At 37.2% G+C, this 23,853-nt stretch overlaps 1 protein-coding gene across 1 annotated transcript; it reads left to right on the top strand.

The window, feature by feature from the left end:
- Nucleotides 1-141: 141 nt before the first annotated feature.
- On the top strand, nucleotides 142-2,939 carry LOC118594526 (ovomucoid-like). The gene is made up of 4 exons (XM_036204482.1): nucleotides 142-196; nucleotides 1,052-1,089; nucleotides 1,951-2,063; nucleotides 2,894-2,939. The coding sequence occupies exons 1-4, from the start codon at nucleotides 142-144 to the stop codon at nucleotides 2,937-2,939; spliced, it is 252 nt and encodes an 83-aa protein (XP_036060375.1).
- Nucleotides 2,940-23,853: the final 20,914 nt, after the last annotated feature.

The following is a 23,853-nucleotide window of genomic DNA, read 5'->3' as shown; positions in this document are numbered from 1 at the left end:
AAACAGATGAAAGTGAATATTATCTTAGTAAGGAAACTGGGTGGATAGAACTATTTCCTCAAAATCAAGAAACTCTGTCACTGACCCCTGGTTGTTTTCATTTGCTGTCCAAAGTACCCTGTTCACCATATCTTCCATAAAATGTTGGTCTTCTCAAGAGTTACATACATCATCTTGTCATTTCTTCTTTTTTCTGGTGAGTACATCTTCCTGTCCTGCATGAGAACCTTAAAGATATTCTAAAAAAATCAGGGAGGCCCAAACTCTGAAAAACCACATAAGAATGAATGAGCTTGTCTTACTGGGGTTGTAGTCCTTAAATGGTCATTTTACAAATGTCTCTAAAATTGGAGTGATGGGTTGCTTTTTCTAACTAGTCCACACTGGAGAAGTTTTAAGGGAGCAGTGGATTAAAACAGGCTGTGCAGACTTTCAGTCTTTGCTAATTTGTACTTAAGATTATTAACTAAGTTCTATTGGTAAATGCAAAGTCAAGGAAAGAATAATGTCTTTAAATATGCCATTCTTTAAAAATCTAATTTGTTTGACAGCCTGAGGCCCTCTAAGTCAAGACCTATGTTAGAGAGTGTTTTATCCTCAGTCAGTTTCAAGACTGGCAGTTGAACTTCAAAGTGAGGACTTGTGAAACGTTACCTAGAACCTTGAAATTACAGCTGATTAATTTTTTCCAACTTAAGTGAATACATGGAAGATATTTTGAATTCTGAGCCAAGATATTTCACTTAAAATTTATATAATGTTAATAAACCCAGATCTATTAACAAATGGAACATGATACTTTTATGTAGGAGACTAGTATAAAGTACTACTTTTCACAAAGCTATATATATTTGGAAATCAGAATTGTGTAGATTTGCATGTATTTTTAGTTAATTTTTTACTACTGCCATAAATCCTTTTTTATTACTTAGAGCAGTAGGTAATTTACATTAATATCTGCTACATTTACATGCATGTACTTCTCCCCATAAGCAGTTTGGACAGGGTCATTTTTATACAATTTTAACTGTCTTCTCTGATCTGTTTTCAGGAAGTTCCTTTATAAATCCAGCATTTTACAGGACACCAGTAAGTTACTATTATTTTATATGGAAATTTAAAATGTAAAGTTTTCTTTTTTATAAATGAAGCAATATGTGAAATCTATCAAAGAAAATAAACTCTTCAAACATTAAAAATGGCATATTTAATTCAATAAAACACCAGTCCAGAAATATAAGGCAACTTATTATTGATATAAGACGCAACAATGAGTATCTGAATCCCAAATTCCGGCCATTGGCAATCAGATGTATAATTCAATATCTATATAGCCAGTGGGGACAGCTCAATAGTTAACTTACCATTAACTTACTCACATGGTAGAAAGTTACAATTGAAAATAATGTTAAATTTGAAAATAAATGAATTGTACATAACTCTATATCTGTGGCATATATGTGTCAGAATGATGTGTAAAGAGTCAGTCACGTGCACATAATATATAGTATTGTTTTCTTTGTATAAATTACCAAAATATTGAAAATTACAAATGTGTGTTTATGAACACACACATAAATGAGATGTATTGACATGTAAATATGCCATAAATATGTGCATCAAATTGCAGAGAATTTACAGAGGAATAAGAGAATAATCAATAAAATATGTGATGAGGGATGAAGGGAATGTTGTGTGGTGAGGAATCACAGATGTTACAATGTGAGTTGGCTGCTTTACAAGATCATGTTACACTAGCTGTGTGGTGCTCTTATTAGTAGAGGCTTACAAACTAAAAATATGATAATTATTTTCACATGTTTTATATGTGTTATATGTCCTTTAGATTATATTTAAACTCTTGTGTATGACATTAGCGACTAAGAGTGAAGAACATTTTCTACAATAGCCCATTGTCTCATATATTTCTGTTATCTTTGTGTATTTCAGACAGTATGTGGAATGTATAGTCCTCTAGGAATTTGTACCAGAGAGTTTTATCCAGTCTGTGGAACCAATGGTCATACTTATTTCAACAAATGCGCTTTCTGTATTGCATACAGGTAAGAATATAAATAATAAATACAAGTTCTTCACAATTAATGCACATTTAGTAGCAAAATTTTAGGTTTGCATTATTGATGCCCATGCTCATAATACACAGAAAACATGACCCTACCAAACCAATGTGCTATGAAAAACAAAGCAACATACATATCTCCCTTTAATATTGTGAGTTATAAAAGTGGCTTTTGTATTAGGACTAAAGAATATAGTTGTGTTTAACATTGAACAAACAAACAAATCAGTTAACTTAAATGATTGGGAATTACTAATTGCAGATGTGTAAATATTATGATATAATTCCAAAGCCCTGATACATCTCTGCTACAGTCTGCAATCTATCATGCTAGAAAGAAACTCCCTGGGGGGATCCTCTTATCCCCTGAACTCCATAAAAGATTCTGTGCCACAGGACGTTCTAGGATACCTCCCTCCAATATCCCTGTCCTTTCTGCCCTGTAATCAGATAGCTGTGTCTCATGTAGAAATACTTCTTCTGCTATTTTAGATCACATCTTCTGAATAGCTTTTCTACTTAATAATCCTCTAATTGCCATGCCGTTTCCAAGGCCTAGTAACAGTTTCAAATTCTTTTCAATTTTGGGTCTGAGCAAGCTCCAAGACATAGAAGGGATCCAGTAAACCCATAGGTGGAAGTGTGCAGAGGCTGGGAGCTGTCAGGGTTTAGTTCCTTGTAGAAGGAGAAATTAATGTTCACAGTTCAATCTTTTCCTGTAGAAAATTACATGATACACTTCCCAAAGAGTTTGATGTATTCTTTCAATAATTTCTTTAAACATTTTTGACTTCTTTTATTTTTTCTTTACAGAGAAAGCAGTGGTTCCATTAATTTGGCACATTATGGTAAATGCTGAGTTTTCGATGGAGCTACATCTTCTTATGGATCTTATTATGATCACAGTTTTGACCTGAAGTCTGCAGTGGATTGGAGATTTTTGTCATCAGGTTCTCATAGTCCTAGAAGATTGGGTGAATCTGTGTAGGACACAGGATAGTAGGCTGGGCTGTCACTGCTCTTTTCACTTCTGGGATCCTGGGATTTCAATGTTTTACCTTCTGTAGTCAGCTATTTAATGACACCTAAGAATCTAAAATTTTAATATCTACATTCTGTAAACTGACAATTTAAAACAATCAATATCTTAGTTGTAGTTCTTAATAAAAATCTTTTCCCCTTTTTTAAATTAAGGAATTATTTATTCATTTTAACATACCAACCACATATGCTCTTCTCTTCCCTCCTTTCTCCCCTCCAGTCTCCTCTCCCCAACCAGTCCCCTATTGCCTCCTCCAACAAGGTAAAACCTCCCATGGGAAGTCAACAGAGACTGGTCCATTCAGTAGAGGCAGGTTCAAGATCCTCCTCCTGCATCAAGGATGTGCAAGTTATCCCACCATAGGTTTTAGGCTCCAAAAAGCCAGATCATGCACTAGGGATAGGTCCTGATCCTACTATCAGTGGGGCATCTTAAGCAAATCAAGCTTATGTACATAACTGTCTTGCTTATGCAGAGGGCCTAGTCCAGTCTCATGGAGGCTCCATAGCTTTGGTCTAAAGTTTGTGAGTTCCCATTAGTTTGGTTTGATGTCTCTGTAGGCTTCCCCCTCATTATCTTGATGCCCCTTGCTCATAGAATCCCTCTTTTCTTACTTCAATTGAACTCCTGGAGCTCAGCCTGGTGCTTGGCTGTGGATCTCTGTATTTGCTTCCATCAGTTACTAGATGATGGCTCTATGATGATAGGATATTCATCTGTCTGATTATTGGGATACACCAGTTCAGGCACCCTCTCCACTATTGCTAGCTAAGACTTGTAGCAATGCAGATTCTAGAACCTGAACTGTCCATAGTTGGGGAACATTATTTTAAGCTGTGCTGCTTTGGTTTATGTTGCATTTGTTTAACACTGTGAAGGTGTGCAACTGTGCCTGTCTAAAACACCTGATGGTCTAATAAAGAACAACCAGTTCAAGGCAGGAGAATGGATAAGTGGGGCTGGCAAGCAGAGAAAATATACAGAGGGAGAAATGTGGGAGAATAGAAAAAGAAGTAGCCAGAGAAGAGGAGGACTCCAGGGGCCAGACACACAGTAAGCCATGGAGTAAGAGTAAAATTTTCCAAAGTAAAAGAATAGGAAAAGCCCAGAGGCATAAGGGTGATTTAAGAAATAAGTAATGCTTGCAAGCAACAAGTCAAAGTAAGGCTGGGCATTTATAATTAAGTATAAGCCTCTGTGTGTGATTTATTTGGGAGCTGGGTGGCACCCCCCACCCCAAAGAACCAACCCCTCAACTGCTCTCCAACTTCTGTAAACAGGCAAGACTTCCAGTGGAGGGATTGGGACATCAAACCAGCCGCATAACCCTTTGCCTACAATTTGTTCTGCCTAGAAGATGTGCTGGGACATAGGCAACACAGAAATTGTGGGAGTGGCCAACCAATGACTGGTCCAGCTTAAGACCCATGCCACAAGAGTGAACTCACCCCTGACACTGTCTGGAAGTCCAGGAATCAGAGGCTGGATAGTCCAGGGACCTAGGATAAAACCAATCACAACTGGGAAAAAATCAGTGAAATGATTCCTAATGATATTCTGTTTACTCATAAATTGTTACCTATCCCAATTGTCATCAGAGAGGCTTCATCCAGCAACTAATAGAAACAGATGCAGAGACCGATGTATAACTAGAAGATTTCCTATGTTCTGGCCTGCTGGCAGTTGGGACAAATCTCTCCTACTTGTGTTCCCCAAGTAAACACACAGAGTTTTATATTAATTATAGCTGCATGGCCATGGCTCAAGCCTTTTGATAGCTAGCTCTTATATTTTAAATGAGCCCATAACTATTAATCTATGTATCGCCACATGTTCCATGGCTTTACCTGCATCCCATTACATGTTGCTCCTAGGTTGGCTCACTGGCATCTCTTCCAGCCTTCTTCCTGTCTCTCTCTTTGAATTTTCCACCTGCCTCTAAACTGCTTTTCATAGACCAAACGGCTGTATTTATAAACCAATCAGAGCAACACATATTTGCAACATACAAAAAGATATTCCCCCATCACCCATGTCTAAATATTAGGCATGCCTCAGAAATCTTTCAGAAGAGGGGAAGAAAGGACTTCAGGAGTCAGTTGGGTCAAGGATACCTCAAGAAAACCCCACAGAATCAACTAACCTGGGTTTATAGGGGCTCATAGAGACTGTACTGACAACCAAGGAACTTGCATGGGTCTGACCTAGACCCTCTGTATATGTTACAGTTGTGTAGCTTTGTCTTCTTGTGGGACTCCTAACAGTGGGATCAGGGGTTGTTTCTTTCTCTATTGCCAGCTTTTTGGACCCTTATCCTCATACTGGGTTGCTTCATCTACCCTTGAACTTGATATTCCATGTTTGGTAGATATCCATAGGGGCTTGCCATCCTCTGAATATAAACAAGGGGGAGTGGATGCAAGGACAGAGAGGAGATGAGGGGAGGGACTGGAAAGAGAAGAAGGAGAGCAGATAGTTGTTGTGTTGTAAATACACACACACACACACACACACACACACACACACACAATCTAGCAAGTAAAACAATTCTAATTAAAAATGCTATTTCATTTCAAAATTGCAAGTGTTATTGTGATATTGATGTACCATGGAGATGGCCAAATGGCAGCCTTGGATGCTTGGGGCAGAGTTCAAGAAGTAGGAAAGAAAACTGAGTTATTTATAAAAGTTATACAGGGCCCAACAGAAACCTTCACTGATTTCTTACAAAGATTGTCTTCAGCAGTAAATAGAATGACACCAAATTTAGAAGCTATAGAGGTGATAGTTTATCAAGCAGCATGACCATTCAGTTTAAATTAACTTATACAACTAATAAATGATTTTCATTTAATCATATATAACTTGCCAAAAGGAAACCTTCCCAAAGCTAGGGTGGAGGAAGGGTTTTGGTTTTGGTCTTTCAGGAGAATGAAGGCTAAGGAACCTGAAGAACACTGAACAAATGAGACATCTGAAGAAAAAGGATAAGTTATCCAGAAAAAAAAAATGTCTAGATCTTTCAGATGTGCTGTTAATTCACTAGTATAAGATTTCTCCATCTTCTTCATGGAGTCATTTAGTGCTATGAATTTTCCTCTTAGCACTGTTTTCGTAGTGTCCCATAAGTTTGCATATGTAGTAATTCACTTTCATTGACTTCTAGGAAGTCTTTAATTTCTTTCTTATTTCTTCCTTGACCTATTGGTGATTCAGTTGCACATTATTCAGTTTCCATGCAATTGTACTTTGTGTCTTTTTCATTGATTCTATTTCAATTTTCAGGTCTTGAACTGTTTCCTTATGTTTAATTGCCTTTTCTTGACTTTCTTCGCTTTCTTTAAGGGATTTATTGATTTCTTCCAATTTTTTGTTTGTCTTTTCCTCGATTTCTTTAAGAGAATATTTCATCTCCTCTTTAAAGGACTCTATCATCTTCATAAAGTTAATTTTAAGGTCACTTTCTTCTGCTTCTTCTATATTTTGATGTGCAAGTCTTGCTGTTGTAGACCCTCTAGGTTCTGGTGATGCCATATTGCGGTTTATGTTGTTGTATGTATTTTTGCACTGGCATCTATCCATCTCTTCTCCAATAAGTGTAAGAGGTGCCTGTGTCTGAGCGAACTGCTCTTGGTCCAATCTGTGCTTGCTGTGTCTATGTCTCAGGAGGTCACTCTGGGTTCAATCTTGCTCTTGGTCTAATTGGAGCTGGCACATTCTGTGTCTCAGGGAGCTGCTCTTGGTCCAATCACAGCTGCAGATTCTGTCTCTCAGGAAGCCTCTTTTGGTCCAATGAGAGCTCTTGGTCCAATGAGAGCTGGCAGATTCTGTCTCAGGAAGCCACTGGGGTAGCAGGGGGATGGGTAAGTTTGGGGTATGGTGTGGATCTTGTTGATTGCAGGGTATGATGGAGGGTTTTGTGGGGTAGCCTGCCCACAAAAGTCTTCCCTGATGCCCAGCAACTGGGGCAGCAATCTTTGGTTAGGTTTCTAATACCAGGCAGATTAATAGTCACAAGCATGGATGACTATTAATCTGTAAGTCTTATCTACCTAAATAACCTAAGGGCCAAGTGTTTACATTAAAGTAAACAATCTGTAAACAAATATACAGTATAAGGACAATGACCTCAAAATTGTGACATATTAATAAAGCATTATGTAATCTATTTCTTGGAGTCATGGTTACCTTTTTCTGTTTATTTAACATATACTTTAAAGTTAGATTGAATCTTTCTATGACTGCTTGGTCTGTGGGATTGTGTAGTATGCCTGTAATATACTTTATATTATAATAAGCAAAAATCTGTTTTATTTTACTGGAGAAATATGCTGGAATATTGTCACTCTTAATTTGTACAGGTATTCCCAATGTGGCCATAACTTCTAATAGATGTGTAATTACAGAATCAGCCTTTTCAGAACTCATAGAAATTGCCTTATGAGTTCCTCAATAGGTGTCAATGGTGTGGTGTACATACTTTAATTTTTCAAATTCTGAGGAAAAAAACCACATCCATCTGCCAAGTTTCATTTCTTTGTATTTTGTATACCGTTAGGATTACTTCCTATAAGTAATGGAGTTTGGTTATAGAAGGAACATGTAGAACTTTTTTTTTTTTTTTTTTTTTTTTTATAATATCCTTGGCTTGCTGCCAAGTGATAGAAAAGTCCTTTTTCAAACCTTTGCTACTTATGTAGTTTTTCTTATAACATTCTGAGGCTCCCCACACATTTCCTATTAATAACTGCTCAATCTCATCATTACCTTGTTCTAGAGGACCTGTCAGACCAATGTGGGACCTGATGTGTGTTTTATATATAGGATGTTCCCTATTTCTGATGATTTCTAGTAATTGTATAAATACTAAAGTTAATTCTGTGTTATCAGAAATAAGTTCAGCAGATTCAACATGTAAAACAACTCTCTTTGCATATTGAGAGTCAGTAACTATATTGAGAGGTTCGGTGAAGACCATTAATACTATAAGAATGACACACAATTCTGACTTTTGTCCAGAATGGTAAGGACTTTGAACCACTTTACTTAAATATCCTGATTTATATTCTGCCTTCTGCCTTTCCTAATTTATTTGCATCAGTATAGAAAGTGGAAACTCCAGAGATTGGTTTTTACCATACAATGTGAGGAATGAATGACTCAATTGGTTCTTTTTTTTTTTTTATTCTATTCTCTTGCTTTTGGAATAACAGTTGTTAATCTCTCCAAAAAATTACTGTAAGGTTTTTGCCAATACTCATTCTCTTTCCATACAGAGGAGATTTCCTCATTAGTTAAAGGTACTATAATTTCTGCTAGGTCCATTTCTGTTACTTGACGAAGTCTTAATTTTCCTTTTAAAATCAAATCAGAGATCTTTTCCACATATGCCTTTAATTTCTTACTTGCTGCATCAAAATCCCTGTAGGGGAATGTCTGGAGGGTAGTATGACCAGAATTCAATTAAGCTCTGGATTCACATGATCCATGTGTGCCTCTCCTATTTTCTTTTCTATTAGAACCCAATTCTTCTCAGCTTCAGTTGATAATTCTCTTGGACTATTTAAGAATTTGTCCCCATTAGGGTATTGGCCAAATTTACTGGTCCATCTTTAGGTATTCCAATGAGAGTCTGTAAGTTGGACATGCTTCCTAATAATCTTTGAAAATCATTGAGTCCACAATCAATCATACATGATTTATGTCTTTTGGGATCTACTTTTTTATAGATCTATCTTTATCCTAAGTATTTAATAGAATCTCCTCTTTGTATTTTTCAGGAACGATTTGATATCCCCAAATGAGGCAAAATGTTCTTTACTTCTTCAAATATGCTTTCTAAATTATCTAGTACAGCTTTCCTTGGGTCCATTTATGAATTCTAGGATATCTTAATTTCTTTCTTTATTTCTTCCTTGACCCAGTAGTCATTCAGTAGAGAGTTGTTAAGTTTCCAGGAGTTTGTAAGATTTCTGTTGTTGCTGAAACTCAGCTTTAATTTGTTGTGGTCTGATAGGATGACAGGTAGTTATTCAATTTTTTTATATCTGTTGAGACTCGCTTTGTAACTTAAAATGTGGTCAGTTTTGGAGAAGGTTCCATGAAGTGCTGAGAAGAAGGTATAGTGAATTTCATTTACAAATTGTGTATCAACACTATATTTCATTAAATTATCTGTGTTGTCTTAGAAAATAGTTGTATCTGCTTTGAGTCATTTGATCACACTTATAAACCTTCATTTGACTTCTGCACCAGATATTTCATTAAAGTCATTCCCACCAGAGGCCTTGCTATGGTGTTGTTAATTTTGGGAGGAAAAAAACCCATTTTGTTGTTCCATGTTACTTGTGGTATTTCATTGAGATCTGCCCAATCTCAATTTCTATTGTTATTCTTGTTAGGTTACCTTTTTTCCCAACATTTGTGTTTGCAGTGTTCAGGAGGCAGACTCGGTTGTATACATGTGTGGTCATGCTTTCATGTATTAAACTGGTGTTCAAGGCACCAGACCCTACATCTATTTTGTTCTTGTTGCTGAGTACGGTTTGCAGCAACAGTCCCTATCCAGCAGTTAACCCACTCTAATAACTGACTAGCATATGACTATAAACCAGACACTTACTCAGTACTGATTAGCTTAGGGAGTACGGCAGCTGGATGATGATGGTGTTGTGTTCAATGATATACAGGTTATTTTGTCATGAGTGGACAGGAAAATAAAAGAAATAGAAGCATTCTCAGTGAGACTACCAAGTAGTATTATTTGTTGGATGAGAAGTAGAGAAGTGAGAATTACTGAGGCAAAGTTAAAAAAAAGGGGGGTGGTGGTAGTGGTGGTGAAGTTTGTGGGAGTTTCCTTAGTGGTACACTAAAAACAGGGTATGGACATGTACCCAGATATCATAAACCAGGCCAGCCTCTGGTCTTTTGGAGGTATAACAGTAAAAGGAGTGGGCATAGAAAAAAAGACAGGAAGGAAAGCAATGAAAAACAAGGAGAGCAAAACTTTAAAAGATGTTAGCAGTAGGGGACAGTATTGTTCTTCTACATCGACTTCCTACAATATAATCACTAATATATATTTATTTTTGTGAAGAAGAGAGCAGGGTGAAGTGTAAGATAATGAAATCACTGGCAGATAAATAATAGCTGTAGTGAGGAGGAAAGAGAAGAGTGGATATGAGGAAATGTGATCATTTGAATCTCATTTTATTTCTTTGGTCTGTTGCTTCAGTCCTCTGGTCCTGGTTTGAGCTACCCTCTGTACTGGCTTTCACTAGTCCAGCTTCCCCTGCATGTAGATTTTTCTTGACAGCTCTGCTCTGTCAGCTGCAGATAGCCAGTGCAAACTCTGTCCTAATGCAGTCTCTGCACTCCCACAGGGTTGGAGGAGTGGGAGGTTGTGTGGGGCCCAAACCATAGTTTAGAGCTCCTGCTTAGCTTATGCAGTTTGCTTTTCTCCACTGGGGTGCTGAAGGTGGCCCTGGCTGAAATCCCTGGGAAACCTCTTTATAAAATTCCTGGTGGAAGAGCTATTAGAGATTTTTCTGGTAGGATTGGCCCTGAGACTGAAGCTGTGGTAGGGGTTGCTTTGGTTGCACTTGGAGCAGGAAGTCCAGTCTCATGATAGAGGAAGTTCATGGGTCTGATGGCAGAAGAGGTTTGTTGGGCCCTTGATCAAGTCAATTTGAAGACTGAAGAAGTAGCTGTGGGAGTGATGAGATACTATTTATATAAAGCTAAATGTTTTTTAATTCTTTGAGATTTTCATGGAATGTATTTTGAACACATTTATCCCCCAACTCCTCCCCAATCATCCTACCTCTTTACCTACCCTTCATAATTTCCTTCCTCCATCCTTCCCACAATCTCTCCCTCCTTCCCACAATCTCTCCCTCCTTCCCACCATTTCTCCTTTCTTCCCTCCCTCTCTCCCTTCTCTCCCTCCCTCCTTCCCTTCCTACCTTCCATCCTTCCTTACCTCATGAAATTTGCAAGTCTGGTTTGTGTTGGAAAAGTCTCTCAGGTGTGGGTCCTGCCCTGGAATGTGGTCAGTACAACAGAAGTCAAGTTATTCATATTTGCAGTTAATATGATATTATGCACAAGACGTTCCAAAACTGCCACCAGAAAATTTCTAGAAACAACCATTTCAGCAAAGTGTCAGGATACAAAATAAACTTATAAATATCAGTACGTGTTTTATACACCACCAATAAACATTCAGAGAAAGAGATCATGGAGACATGGCCATCTTCTATATTTTAAACAATTCTTCCTTTGAATATCATTTTTTTCCTTAGAATGCTTTGTCAAGGCTTTGTTTATTTTTTAACCTTACATGTCCTTTTTGTATATATTGTAGTTTTTGGTTTTGTGTTTTCTGAGATTTCTGTTTGTGAGAATGTGTGTGTGTGTGTGTGTGTGTGTGTGTGTGTGTGTGTGTGTGTTGTGTGTTCCTTGATGTTTTTTGAGCTGTTTGTCTCTTTTTGTCTGTTTCTTCATCTGTTTCTGTTGTACTCTGCAGGAAAATGAAGTGGAACTCAGCTACAATCACAAAAGCTACTTCTTGGAAAGGTCAAGGACTCTTCCAAAGGTCAAACTCCAACTTAAAAGAAGATACAAATAGTTGATATTTTAGCTTTTGTGTATATATTAGCTGATTCCTGCAATGATTTTCTTGTGTGCTATGTGTGCTTCCAACTGCTAACAGTGTATTTATCTAAAACACCTATCAGGCATCCTAGGCCAAACAATCTCCTGAACCAAGGAAACACCCTTAGGGAAACAACACCTGTCTCACAAGTCAGGCTGATAGCTTCATTTTTTTGTGCTATTTAGGCTGAGACCCTGTTTTCTTATACAGCCTTACTAACATTATAGGCTCCTAACATTTTTACCTAACCACTTCCAGGAATGTAGTTTGAGCACATAAATTCTGTTTTCCTGAGATATTAAGTGATTTCAGCTCTCAGTTGACCTCCTTCTTTACAACTCCCGTTTTTGGTTGTAAAAGCATGATGGTGACTACCTGAGGAAAACTCTTGTCTGCTTGAAGCCTGGTGACCTTGCTCTGCCAGAGGATTGTTATTGGTTAGGTTTATAACTGGATACCTGAGAGAGCTGGAGAGAACTAAGAGGTATAAGGAGACCTAGAGGAGGATTTTGACTAGAGAACTTGAGGATGAGATGGACAATGAGGAAGATCCAGATGGAGAAGTACTAGATGTGTAAGAATGAGATGAGAAGGACATAGATGAGGCAGAATTAAGATGAGAGAGTTAAGATAGAACTTAGAGGGGACAGTAGATAAATATAGGGAGGAATCGAGCAAGAAAGGAGCTAGGCATGAGAACAGAATGGAAGCTGTGAAGATAGGATTTTAACCCAGAGAAATAAAATAGATGGACAAAGAGCTTGGTGTATTTAGATTCATTTCCTGACAATAATTCTTGCCATTTGTATCTTCTTTTCTGGGACCCTGGGAAGAATATTATTAAGGCAGGTCCTTAACAATGTTTGAGATGTTTTGTCCTATTCTGTTATTCTGTTTTTTAATCAAATTTTATTTATTAACATTGTTTTTTAGTTGCCTTTTTGTATCCTAATGAGAGAGAAAAAGAAAGGATGTGGATTCACTTGGGTGGGGAATTTGGGGAGGATCTATGATGAGGGAAAATTAGAATCTGAATATATTGTATTAAATTTATATTTTCAGTTTAAAAAAATGAAGTGATAGAACTCAAAACTAAGTGATAGAAATGCATTTCTCAATCTTATATGTTGATATTTATTTAAAAAATGGTCTATTTTTAGTGATCTAGATTGAATGAAGAATAGACTGTTAGAGTTTATTTCCCCAAGTACTCAGGAAAAAGAAAGCAATTGATAAAAAGCTCAGTAGCAGGAAAGTGTATGTCAGGACAGGCACAATGAGAATCTGACAGGAGCCATAAGCCTAAGTGATCCTTGACACACATGCCGCCATATGTGGGCTTCTCTCTTTTCCTAGATCTAGGCCTTGCTTTAGCCTCCATAGCACCAGAGTCTCTTTTCATAAATACCAGAACCTCTTCTCAGAAATCAGGTGGTAGAGCTGCAGTTAGGCAAGAATAGATAGATAATCCCCATAGCAACATTCCCTGCTGGCTGAACAACCCATGATTAAAGTTCCCTCCCTGATTGCCCCCACTCTTTGTCCCCACCTGTATATGCCTTAAGAGGAAAATAAAACTTTGGAGTTTGATCAGACATCCTGTCTTGCTCTCGTTCTTTGTGTCTCTTGCCCCTCTCATTTGCTGGCCCTCCCTTCAGGTAGCCGTTGTTGAAGACTCTGCTGGCCAGGGCAGGAATCCATTACCAGCATTTATAGTTGCAGAAAAGTTGGAGAGAAGTAATTAATAAACCTTAACAGAACAACTTTCCACTCAGCCTGTGCTCTCTTCTGCTCTTACTTCTGACTCCTCTTTTGGGGGGTTTCCTTAAACCAGGCTGTTGATGAGACTCACCTGGGAGCATTGGCCCCTGCAATGTTCAGGTTTTCTCTTAACTATGAATTAACTGCTTTGAGAGCAGGACAATGTCTTTACCATTGTTAGAAAGTTTGCATGATTCTACCATATATTTATTAAAATAATTAATAACTGATGCCCATGTCTAAATGTCATTGTCAACTCATTTTTTTTTTCTCATTGAGTCTCTTTTCCTCTTAAAATTAGTTCATTGGGAAAGATTTATGTATCTTCCCTTTTCTAAAATAAATGAGTACTTTCACTCTTTTAGTACTTATGAGTTCATGAGGACAAATTGTTCTTCTGTCTCTGGCCAAGAAAAGATCTACTGAAAAGGATTTGATAGGCTTCACTCATGACCTGCTTTATAACTGCCATGAAGAATGTAGGATGCCTCCGTGCCTTATCTGTCCTGTACAATCCTCTTAGCCCATAGAGCTCATCCATCATAGATAAATTGGAGACTTCACTGGAAGTTTGTCAGTTAGGAAATAGAAGTGAACATTGGAATTAACAAAACAGCCACAGTCTCTGAACTGTTGTCCTTAAACCAAGTATCTCTCTGTGTGAGGTAGGTCAAGTGGGGCTCCCAGTGAGACAGCCTTGTGTGAGGGTTTCTCCAGGTTAGTGTCCTTCCTAACATAATGACACTGGAGGCTTTTTTAAAATACAGATCTACATGTATAGCTTTCCTCCCCTGCTCTCTCTTTCAAGACACACACACACACACACACACACACACACACACACACACACACACACACACAGATTAGCAGATTTCCTCTGTTTGTATTTTTCCACTTCTTTGTTCTCTCTGTCTCTCTGTCTCCTATCTCTGTCTCTCTGTCTCTATTTTTAATCTCTGGGTGGTCTTCTGTGATTATATTTTATGACCTTGTGAAATCATATTTTAGAAACAGATAAAAGAGATTATATTAATTAGGAATCGGAATCTGGGTGGTTGGAACTGTTTCCTCAAAATCAAGAAACTCTGACTGATTCCTGGTTGTTTTTATTTGCTATCCAAGGTACCGTGTTTACCTACATTCCAAAGATTTCTTGTGTATCTTTCATAAAATGTTGGTCTTCTCAAGAGTTATGTATCTCCTTCTTTTTTCTGGTGAGTACATTTTTCTGTCCCGAATCAGAGCCTTAGGCATATTCTAAAAATGTCAGAGAGGAAAATCTCTGAAAAACCAAAAAGGAATGAATGAGCTTGTCTTAATTGTGTTGCAGTCCATAAATGGACTTGTTATAAATATCTCTAAAATTACAGTGGTAGATTGCTTTTTCTAAGTAGTCCACACTGGAGAAGGTTACAGAGAGCAGGGGATAAGAACAGGCTACATAGACTTTCAGTCTCCGCTAATTTGTACTCCAGATTGCTAACTAAAATCTATTGGTAAATGCAAAGTCAAGGAAAGAATAATGTCTTTAAATATGCTATTCTTTGGAAATCCAATTTGTTTGACAGCCTTAGACCCTCTAAGTCAAGGCCTCCATTAGGGGGTCTTTTATCCTCAGTCTAGATCAAGACTGACTATGAACTTCAAAGTGAGGATTTGTGAATTGTTAGCTAGAAGCTTGGAATTACAGCTGACTAATTGTTTTCCAACTTATGTGAATGGAAGACATTTGAACGCTGAGGTCAGGGTATTTCACTTAAAAATTATGTAACGTTAATAAACCCAATCTATTAACAAATGGAACATGATACTTTTGTATAGGAGCATAGTATATAGTACTACTTTTCACAGAGCTATATATATTTGGAAATTACAATTATTTTGATTTACATATATTTTTAGTTAATGTTTTACTACTGCCACAAAATTCTCATTTTTTACTTATAGGTGTAAGCAATTTACATCAATGTCTGCTACATTTGTATGTAGGTACTTCTCACCATGAATTAGGTGGACAATGCTGTTTTATACATTTTTTAAAATCTGTCTTCTGTTCTCTTTTCAGAATGTTTCTTTATAATATCAGCATTTACCAGGAGATATGTAAGTTACATTTATATTCTATAGAAATTTAAAGCTTTCTTTTTTCATAAATGAAGCAATATAATATAAAAATTACTAAAGGAAATAAACTCTTCAAACATTAAAAAATGGTATATTTCATTGCAAGAAGTCCACAACATCAATCTGGAAATGCAAGACAACTTATTATTGATACAAGATACAACAGTGAGCATCTTAATCCCAAATTAGAGTCATTGGCAATTAGATGTATAATTCAATATCTATACAGGCAGTGGGGACAGCTCAATGGTTAACTTACCATTAAAAATGATGACTTCCATATACTCACATGGTATAATGTTACATTTGAAAATAGACGTTAAATTTGAAAATAAATGAATTGTAACTAAATATCAATATATCTGTATGCCTGTGACATTTATGTGTCACAAGAATATTTAAGAAGTAAGTCACATGCATATAATATATATAGTGTTGCTTTCTTTGTATAAATTACCAAAGTATCTAAATTTGCAAAGGTGTATTTATAAACATACACGTAAATGAGATGTATTGATATGTAAATATACATTAAGTACATTCATTGAATTGCAGAAAAATTACAGATGAATAATAGAAAAATCAATACAAAATTCAACCTAGAGATGGTGGTGATGAACAGAATGATGTCTGGTGAGGAATCACATAGTTATATTGTGAGTTGGCTGCTTTATAAGATCATGTTACACCAGCTGTGTGGTGTTCTTATTAGTATAGGCTTACAAAATAAAAATATGATAATTATTTTTACATTTTATGTGTTGTATGTCCTTTACATCTATGTGTAGATCATACTTAAACTCTTTTGTATGACTTGAAGTACTAAGAGTGAAGAACATTTTATTCAATATCCCATCATCTAATACATTTCTGTTATCTTTGTGTGTTTTTCAGTCAGTATGTAGAATATATAGTCCTCGTGGATTTTGTACCAGAGAGTATTTACCAGTCTGTGGGACTGATGGCTATACTTATGGCAACAGATGCATGTTCTGTATTGCACACAGGTAAGAATACAATAAAAAATACAAGTTCTTTCTAAATAATGAATACTTAGTAGTGAAATCTTAGTTTTGTGTTATTGGTGTTCCATGCTCATAATATACAGAAAAAAAATTGACACTACCAAACCAATGTGCTATGAAAGACAAAGAAACATATGTACCTCCCTTTAATATTGTGAGTTCTGAAAGTGGTTTTTGCATTTGGGACTTATGAATATACTTGTGTTGAACATGGTGCAAACAAAGAAAAAAGTTCACTTAATTATTGGGAAATACTAAATGCAGATGTGTAAACATTATGAGGTAATTCCAAATCCCTGATGCAGAATGTGCCTCTGCTATTGTCTGCAATCTGTCATGCTAGAAAATGACTCCCTGAGAGGATCCTCTTATCCCTTGAGCTCCATGAAAGATTTTACACCACAAGTCATTCTAGGATTCCTCCATCCAATATCCCTGTTCTTTCTGCTCTGTGTCAGATAGCTGTGTCTCACGTAGAATTATTTCTTCCTCTATTTTATATTCCATGGTCTCATTGGCTTTTCCACTTAATAATCCTCTAATTGCCATGTCTTTCTCAAGGCCTACTAACAATCCCTACTTCTTTTCTTTTATAAGTATGGGCAAGCTCCAAGACTAAGGCAGAGCTGAGAGAGTAGAAAGGGCCCAGTACAGCCACAGTTGGAAGTGTGAGGATTATGGGAGCAGTCAGGTTTAATTGTTCATAGAAGGAGAAATTAATGTTCACAATTCAATCTTTCCCTTTTGAAAATTACATAATACACTGCTCAAAGAGTTTGATGTATTCTTTTAATAATTCTTTAAGCTTTTTTTTTTTTTACCTCTTTTATCTTTTCTTCATAGACGAAGCCATGGTTCCATTAAATTAAAACATGATGGTGAATGTTGAGTTTTTGATGGAGCTACATCTTCCTATGGATCTTATTATGATCAGAGTTTTGCACTGAAGTCTGCAGTGGACTGGAGATTTTGTCATCAGGTTCTTACTGTCCTAGAAGATTGGGTGAATCTGTGTTTAGGCTGGGCTATAATTGCTCTTTTTACTTCTGGGATCCTGGGATTTCAGTGTTTTACCCTCTATGGTCAACTACTTAATGACACCTAAGAATCCAAAATTTTAGTATCTACATTCTGTAAACTGACAATTTAAAACAATCAATACCTTTGTTGTAGTTCTTAATAAAATCTTAAAGTATACTTTTTATCAGGTAAATCTTTTTTGGGATTGAAAGACAGCCCAGTGGTTAGCAATGCTTGTTGATCTTGGAGAGAACTCCAGTTTGGTTTCCTGCATCCATGTTGGGTAACTTATAACCTCCATCTCTAGAGGGAATCTCATACCATCTTCTGTTCACTGGAGAGCCTTCACAAACATATTATACATGTACACACACAGAGATAAATAAAATAAATCTTTTAAAAACAATGCTCTTTGCTTTTTTGGATAATGAGGTAACCCAAATACATACTCTTGACAAACACATAGGACAAGCTTAGAAGTAAAGTGCTAATTTTTCTTTTTTTAAAATTAAGAGATTTCTATTCATTCTATATATATACCACAGATTGCCCTGTCCTCCTTCCTCCCACTTCCCAGCCCTCCCCCACAACCTACCCCCACTCCCACCTCCTACAAGGGAAGGTCTCCTAAGGGAGTCATCAGAGCCTGACACACTCAATCAAGGTAGGTCAAAGCCTCTCCTCCCTGCACCAAGGCTGTGCAAAGTATCTCACCATAGGCACCAGGTTCCAAAAAGCTGGCTCATGTACTCGGGACAGGTCCCATTCCCACTGCCCGGGGGCCCCCAAAAAACTTCAGGCTAAACAGCTATCTCACTTATCCAGAAGGCCTAGTCCAGTACCATGGGGCCTCCACAGCTATTGGTCTACTAGTTTGGCTAGTTGTCTCTGCACTTTTTCCAGTCATGTTCTAGATATCTCTCACTCCTAGAATCTCTCCTCTTTTCCATCTATTGGACTCCATGACCTCTGCCTGGGATCTGGTCATGGATCTCTGCATTTGCTTCCATCAGTCACTGGATGAGGGTTCTATCATGACAGTCAGGGTATTCAGCCATCTGATCACCAGAGCAAGTCAGCTCAGGAGCCCTCTTGACCCTTGCCACTAGTCTATGGTGTAGTCATCTTTATGGATTCCCAGGGTCCTCTCTAGCACTCTTTCTCCCCCAATTCCCATGGTGTCTCCACTCATCATGGAATCTCTTCCCTTGCTTTCCCATTCCACCCCTGATCCAGCTTGAACCTCCCGCTCCTCTAAGCTTTCTTTCCCCCACCCTTGCCCTCCTTCACCTCCCTCACCCCCAGTTGGCTCCTGCAGCTCTCATTCATTTCTCTATCACTGGATGATCCCTGCATCCCTCCCAGGGTCCTCCTTACCTGCCAGGCTCCCTGGAGCTGTGGGTTGCAGTCTGGATATCCCTTGATCCACATCTAGTATCCGCTTATGAGTGAGTACATTCCATGTTTGTCTATCTGAGTCTGTGTTACCTCACTCAGGATGATTTTTTTCTAGTTCCATCTATTTTCCTTCAAATTTCATGATATCTTCTTTTTTAACCACTGAGTAGTACTCCATTGTGTGTGTGTATACATATATGTATGTATATATATATATATATATATATACATATATATACACATATATATATATATATAAATCATATTTTCTTAATCCATTATTTGGTTGAGGAGCATCTAGATGTTTTGAGGTTCTATTGCATATAATGCTGCTATGAACATAGTTGGGTATGTGTCCTTGTGGTATGGTTGAGAATTCCTTGGGTATATGCCCAAGAGTGGTATAGCTGGGTCTTGAGGAAGACTGATTCCCAAATTTCTGAGAAGTTACCACACTGATTTCCAAAGTGGCTGCACAAGTTTGCACTCCCACCATCAGTGTTTACTTAACCACATTCTCTTCAACATAAGTTGTCATCAGTGTTTTTGATCAAAGCCATTCTGACAGGTATAAGATGGTATCTCAGAGTTGTTTTGATTTGCATTTCCCTGCTGACTATGGATGTTGAAAAGTTCCTTAAATGTCTTTTGGATATTTGAGATTTCCTGTTGAGAATTCTCTGTTGAGATCTGTAGCACATTTTTAAAATTGGATTGTTCAGTCTTTTGATGTCTAGTTTCTTGAATTCTTTTTATATTTTGGAGACTAGCCATCTGTCAGATATGGGGTTGGTGAAGATCTTTTCCCATTCTGTAGGCTGTCATTTCGTCTTATTTACCATGTCCTTTGCCTTACAAAAGCTTCTCAGTTCCAGAAGGTCCCATTTATTAATTGTCACTCTCAATGTCTCTGCTATTGATGTTATATTTAGGAAGTAGTCTCCTGTGACAATGTGTTCAAGACTACTTCCTACTTTCTCTTCTATCAGGTTCAGTGTAACTGGTTTTATATTGAGGTCTTTGATCCACTTGGAGTTCAGTTTTGTGCATGATGAGAGATATGGATCTATTTGCAGTCTTCTACATGTTGACATCCAGTTACGTCAGCACCATTTGTTGAAGATGCTTTTTCCCCCCACTATACAGGTCTAGTTTCTTTGTCAAAAAATCAGGTGTTCATAGGTGTGTGGGTTAATGTCAGTGTCTTCAATTCGATTCCATTGGTCCACATATTGGTTTTCATGCCAATACCAAGCTGTCTTTTATTACTATATCTTCATAGTAGTGCTTGAGATCAGGGATGGTGATACCTCCAGAGGTAGCTTTACTGTACAGGATTCTTTTAGCTATCCTGGGTTTTTTGTTTCTCCATGTGAAGTCGAGCATTGTTCTTCCAGGTCTATGAAGAATTGTGTTGGTATTTTGATGGGGATTGCATTGAATCTGTAGATTGCTTTTGGTAAGATTTCCATTTTCACTATGTTAATTCCATCTATCCATGAGCATGGGAGGTATAGTGATATTTCATTTGTACTGAAATGTGATTTTATTTGTGTATTAATAAAGTTGCCTTGGGGTCAGAGCAAGCCATAGCAGAAGCTGGGTCGTGGTGGTGCACGCCTTTAATCCCAGCACTTGGGAGGCAGAGCTAGGCACTATCTCTGTGTGTTCAAGGATACAGCCAGCATGGTGACACATGCCTTTATTCTCAATAGCAACCATAGAAGACCTGGAGGTCTGTACAGACAGGCAGTAATGAGGAGGTAATGTGGTTGGGTTTACACCTAATGAGAAGGCAGAACAGAAAGTCTATAAAAAAGAGAAAAACACAGGAAGTAGCTCTCTTATGGGGAGGAAAGACAGAGCAGCAGTGAAGGGTACGGTTTTCAGCTCTCAGCTATTGCTCTGACCTCTTGGCTTTTAACTCTGCAATTGGCTCTGTGTTTCTTATTTAACAAGACGGTTACATCTGCAGGGAGGTTTTTCCATTTTCTGATATTTTCTTCAATTTATTTCTTCAGAGACTTAAAGTTCTTATTATACAGTTCTTTCACTTGCTTAGTTAGAGTTACTCCAAGGTATTTTATATTATTTGTGACTATTGTAAAGGGTTTTTTTCCCCTCTGATTTCTTTCTCAGCCCATTTACCATTTATATATAAGAGAGCTACTGATTTTTTTTTTTTTTTAGTTAATCTTGTATCCTGCTACATTATTGTTGGCTTTTATCAGCTGTAGTCCCTGGCAGAATTTTTGGGGTCACTTTTGTATACTATCATATCATCTGTAAATAGAGAAAGTTTGACTTCTTCCTTTCTAATGTGTATCCCCTTGATGTCCTTTTGTTGTGTTATTGCTAAGTTAGGACTTAGAGTACTATATTGGATAGCTATGGGGAGAGGGGACAGCCTTGTCTTGTTTCTGATTTTAGTGGAATCACTTTGAGTGTCTCTCCATTTAATTTGATGTTCACTGTTGGCTTGCTGTAAATTGCCTTTTTTATGTTTAGGTATGTTCCATGTATTCCTGATCTCTGCAAGACCTTTATCATAAAGGGGTGCTGGATTTTGTCAAATGCTTTTCCAGAATCTAATGAGATGATCATGTGTTTTCTTCTTTCAGTTTGTTTATATGGTGTATTACATTGACAGATTTTCTTATGCTGAACCATCCTTGCATCTCTAGGATGTAGCCTACTTGGTCATGGTCGATAATTTCTTTGATGTGTTCTTGGATTTGGTTTGCCATTATTTTATTATTTGTGCATCAATGTTCATGAGAGAGATTGGTCTGTAATTCCCTTTCTTTGTTGCATCTTTGCGTGGTTTGGGTATCAGGGTAACTGTTGCCTCATAAAAAGTTTGGGAATGTTCCTTCTGTTTCTATTGTGTGGAACACTTTGTAGAATATTGGAATTAGCTTTTCTTTGAAATTCTGATAGAATTATGTACTGAAACCACCTGGTTCTGGGCTTTTTTTGGTTAGGAGAATTTTAATGACTGTTTCTATTTCCTTAGGGGTTGTTGGTCGATTTAAATTGTTTATCGGGTCTTGATTTAATTTTAGTAAGAGGTACCTATCCAGAAAATTTTCTATTTCTTTTAGTTTTTCCAATTTTGTAGAGTACAGGTTGTTGAAGTATGACCTGATGATTCTCTGTATTTTCTCATTGTCTCTTGTTATGTATTCCTTTTCATTCTTGATATTGTTAATTTAGATATTCTTTCTCTGCCTTTTGATTATTTTGGATAATGGTTCATCCATCTTCTTGATTTTCTCAAAGAACCAACTCTTTGTTTCACTGATTCTTTGTATTGCTCTTTTTGTTTCTATTTTATTGATTACAGCGCTCAATTTGAATATGTCCTGGCATCTATTCCTCCTGGGTGAGTTTGCTTCTTTTTGTTCTAGAACTTTTAGGTGTGCTGTTAAGTTGCAAGCTTGAGATTTTTCAACTTCATCCTGAGGTCATTTAGTGCTACGAATTTTCCTCTTAGCACTGCTTGCACAGTGTCTCATAAGTTTGTGGGAAATTCATTCACTTGCATTGCGTTCTAGGAAGTCTTTAATTTTTTTCTTTATTTCTTCCTTGACCCAGCAGTCATTCAGTAGAGAGTTGTTAAGTTTCCAGGAGTTTGTAGGATATCTGTTGTTGCTGAAACTCAGGTTTAATTTTTTGTGTTCTGATAGGATGACAGGTAGTAATTTCAATTTTCTTGTATCTATTGAGACTTGATTTGTAACTTCGTATGTGGTCAATTTTGAAGAAGGTTCCATGAAGTGCTGAGAAGAAGGTATAGTGAATTTCATTTTCAAATTTTGTATCAAAACTGTATTTATTAAATTTTATGTGTTGTCTTAAAAAATAGTTGTATCTGCTTTGAGTCATTTGATCAATTTCATTAAAGTCATTCCCACCAGAGGTCTTGCTATGGTGTTGTTAATTTTGGGAGGAAAAACCCATTTTGTTTTTCCATGTTACTTGTGGTATTTCATTGAGATCTCCCCAATCAAAATGTCTATTGTTATTCTTGTTAGGTTGTATTTTTTTCAACATTTGTGTTTGCAGTGTTCAGAAGGCAGACTCGGTTGTATACATGTGTGGTCATGCTTTCATGTATTAAACGTGTGTTCAAGGCACCAGACCCTACATCTATTTTGTTCTTGTTGCTGAGTACTGTTTGCAGCAACAGTCCCTATCCAGCAGTTAACCCACTCTAATAACTGACTAGCACATGACTATAAACCAGACACTTACTCAGTACTGATTAGCATAGGGAGTAAGGCAACAGGATGCTGATGGTTCTGTGTGCAATGATGTATTGGTATTTTGTCATGAATGGACAGGAAAATAAAAGAAAAAGAAGCATTCTCAGTGAGACTGCTAAGTAGTATTATTTGTTGGATGGGAGGTAGAGAAGAAGTGAGATTTACTGAGGCAAAGCAAAAAAAAAAGGGAGAGGTGAAGTTTGTGGGAGTTTGGTTAGTGGTATATTAAAAACAGGGTATGGATATGTAATCAGATATCATAAAGCAGTCCTGTCTCTGGTGTTTTAGAAGTGTAAGAGTGGGTATAGAAAAAAAGACAGGAAGGAAAACAATGAAAAAACAAGGAGAGCAAAACTTTAAAAGATATTAGCAGTAGGGGGCAGTATTGGTCTTCTACATTGACTTCCTACAATATCAATAATACATATTTGTTTTGGTGAAGAAGAGAGCAGGGTGAAATGTAAGATAATGAAATCATT

Source organism: Onychomys torridus, chromosome 13 (genome assembly GCF_903995425.1).
Source record: "Onychomys torridus chromosome 13, mOncTor1.1, whole genome shotgun sequence".
Classification (NCBI taxonomy): domain Eukaryota; kingdom Metazoa; phylum Chordata; class Mammalia; order Rodentia; family Cricetidae; genus Onychomys; species Onychomys torridus.
The sequence above is the reverse complement of the archived record's forward strand: the minus strand, read 5'-3'. Positions and strand labels throughout refer to the sequence as shown.

What these genes read in the sequence shown, in the direction of transcription:
- LOC118594526 (XM_036204482.1), top strand. Translation starts at nt 142, where the DNA reads ATGTTGGTCTTCTCAAGAGTTACATACATCATCTTGTCATTTCTTCTT. An exon ending in CAGCATTTTACAGGACACCA is followed by an intron (nt 1,090 to 1,950) that starts GTAAGTTACTAT and finishes TGTGTATTTCAG; the next exon opens with ACAGTATGTGGAATGTATAG. An exon ending in GCTTTCTGTATTGCATACAG is followed by an intron (nt 2,064 to 2,893) that starts GTAAGAATATAA and finishes TTTTCTTTACAG; the next exon opens with AGAAAGCAGTGGTTCCATTA.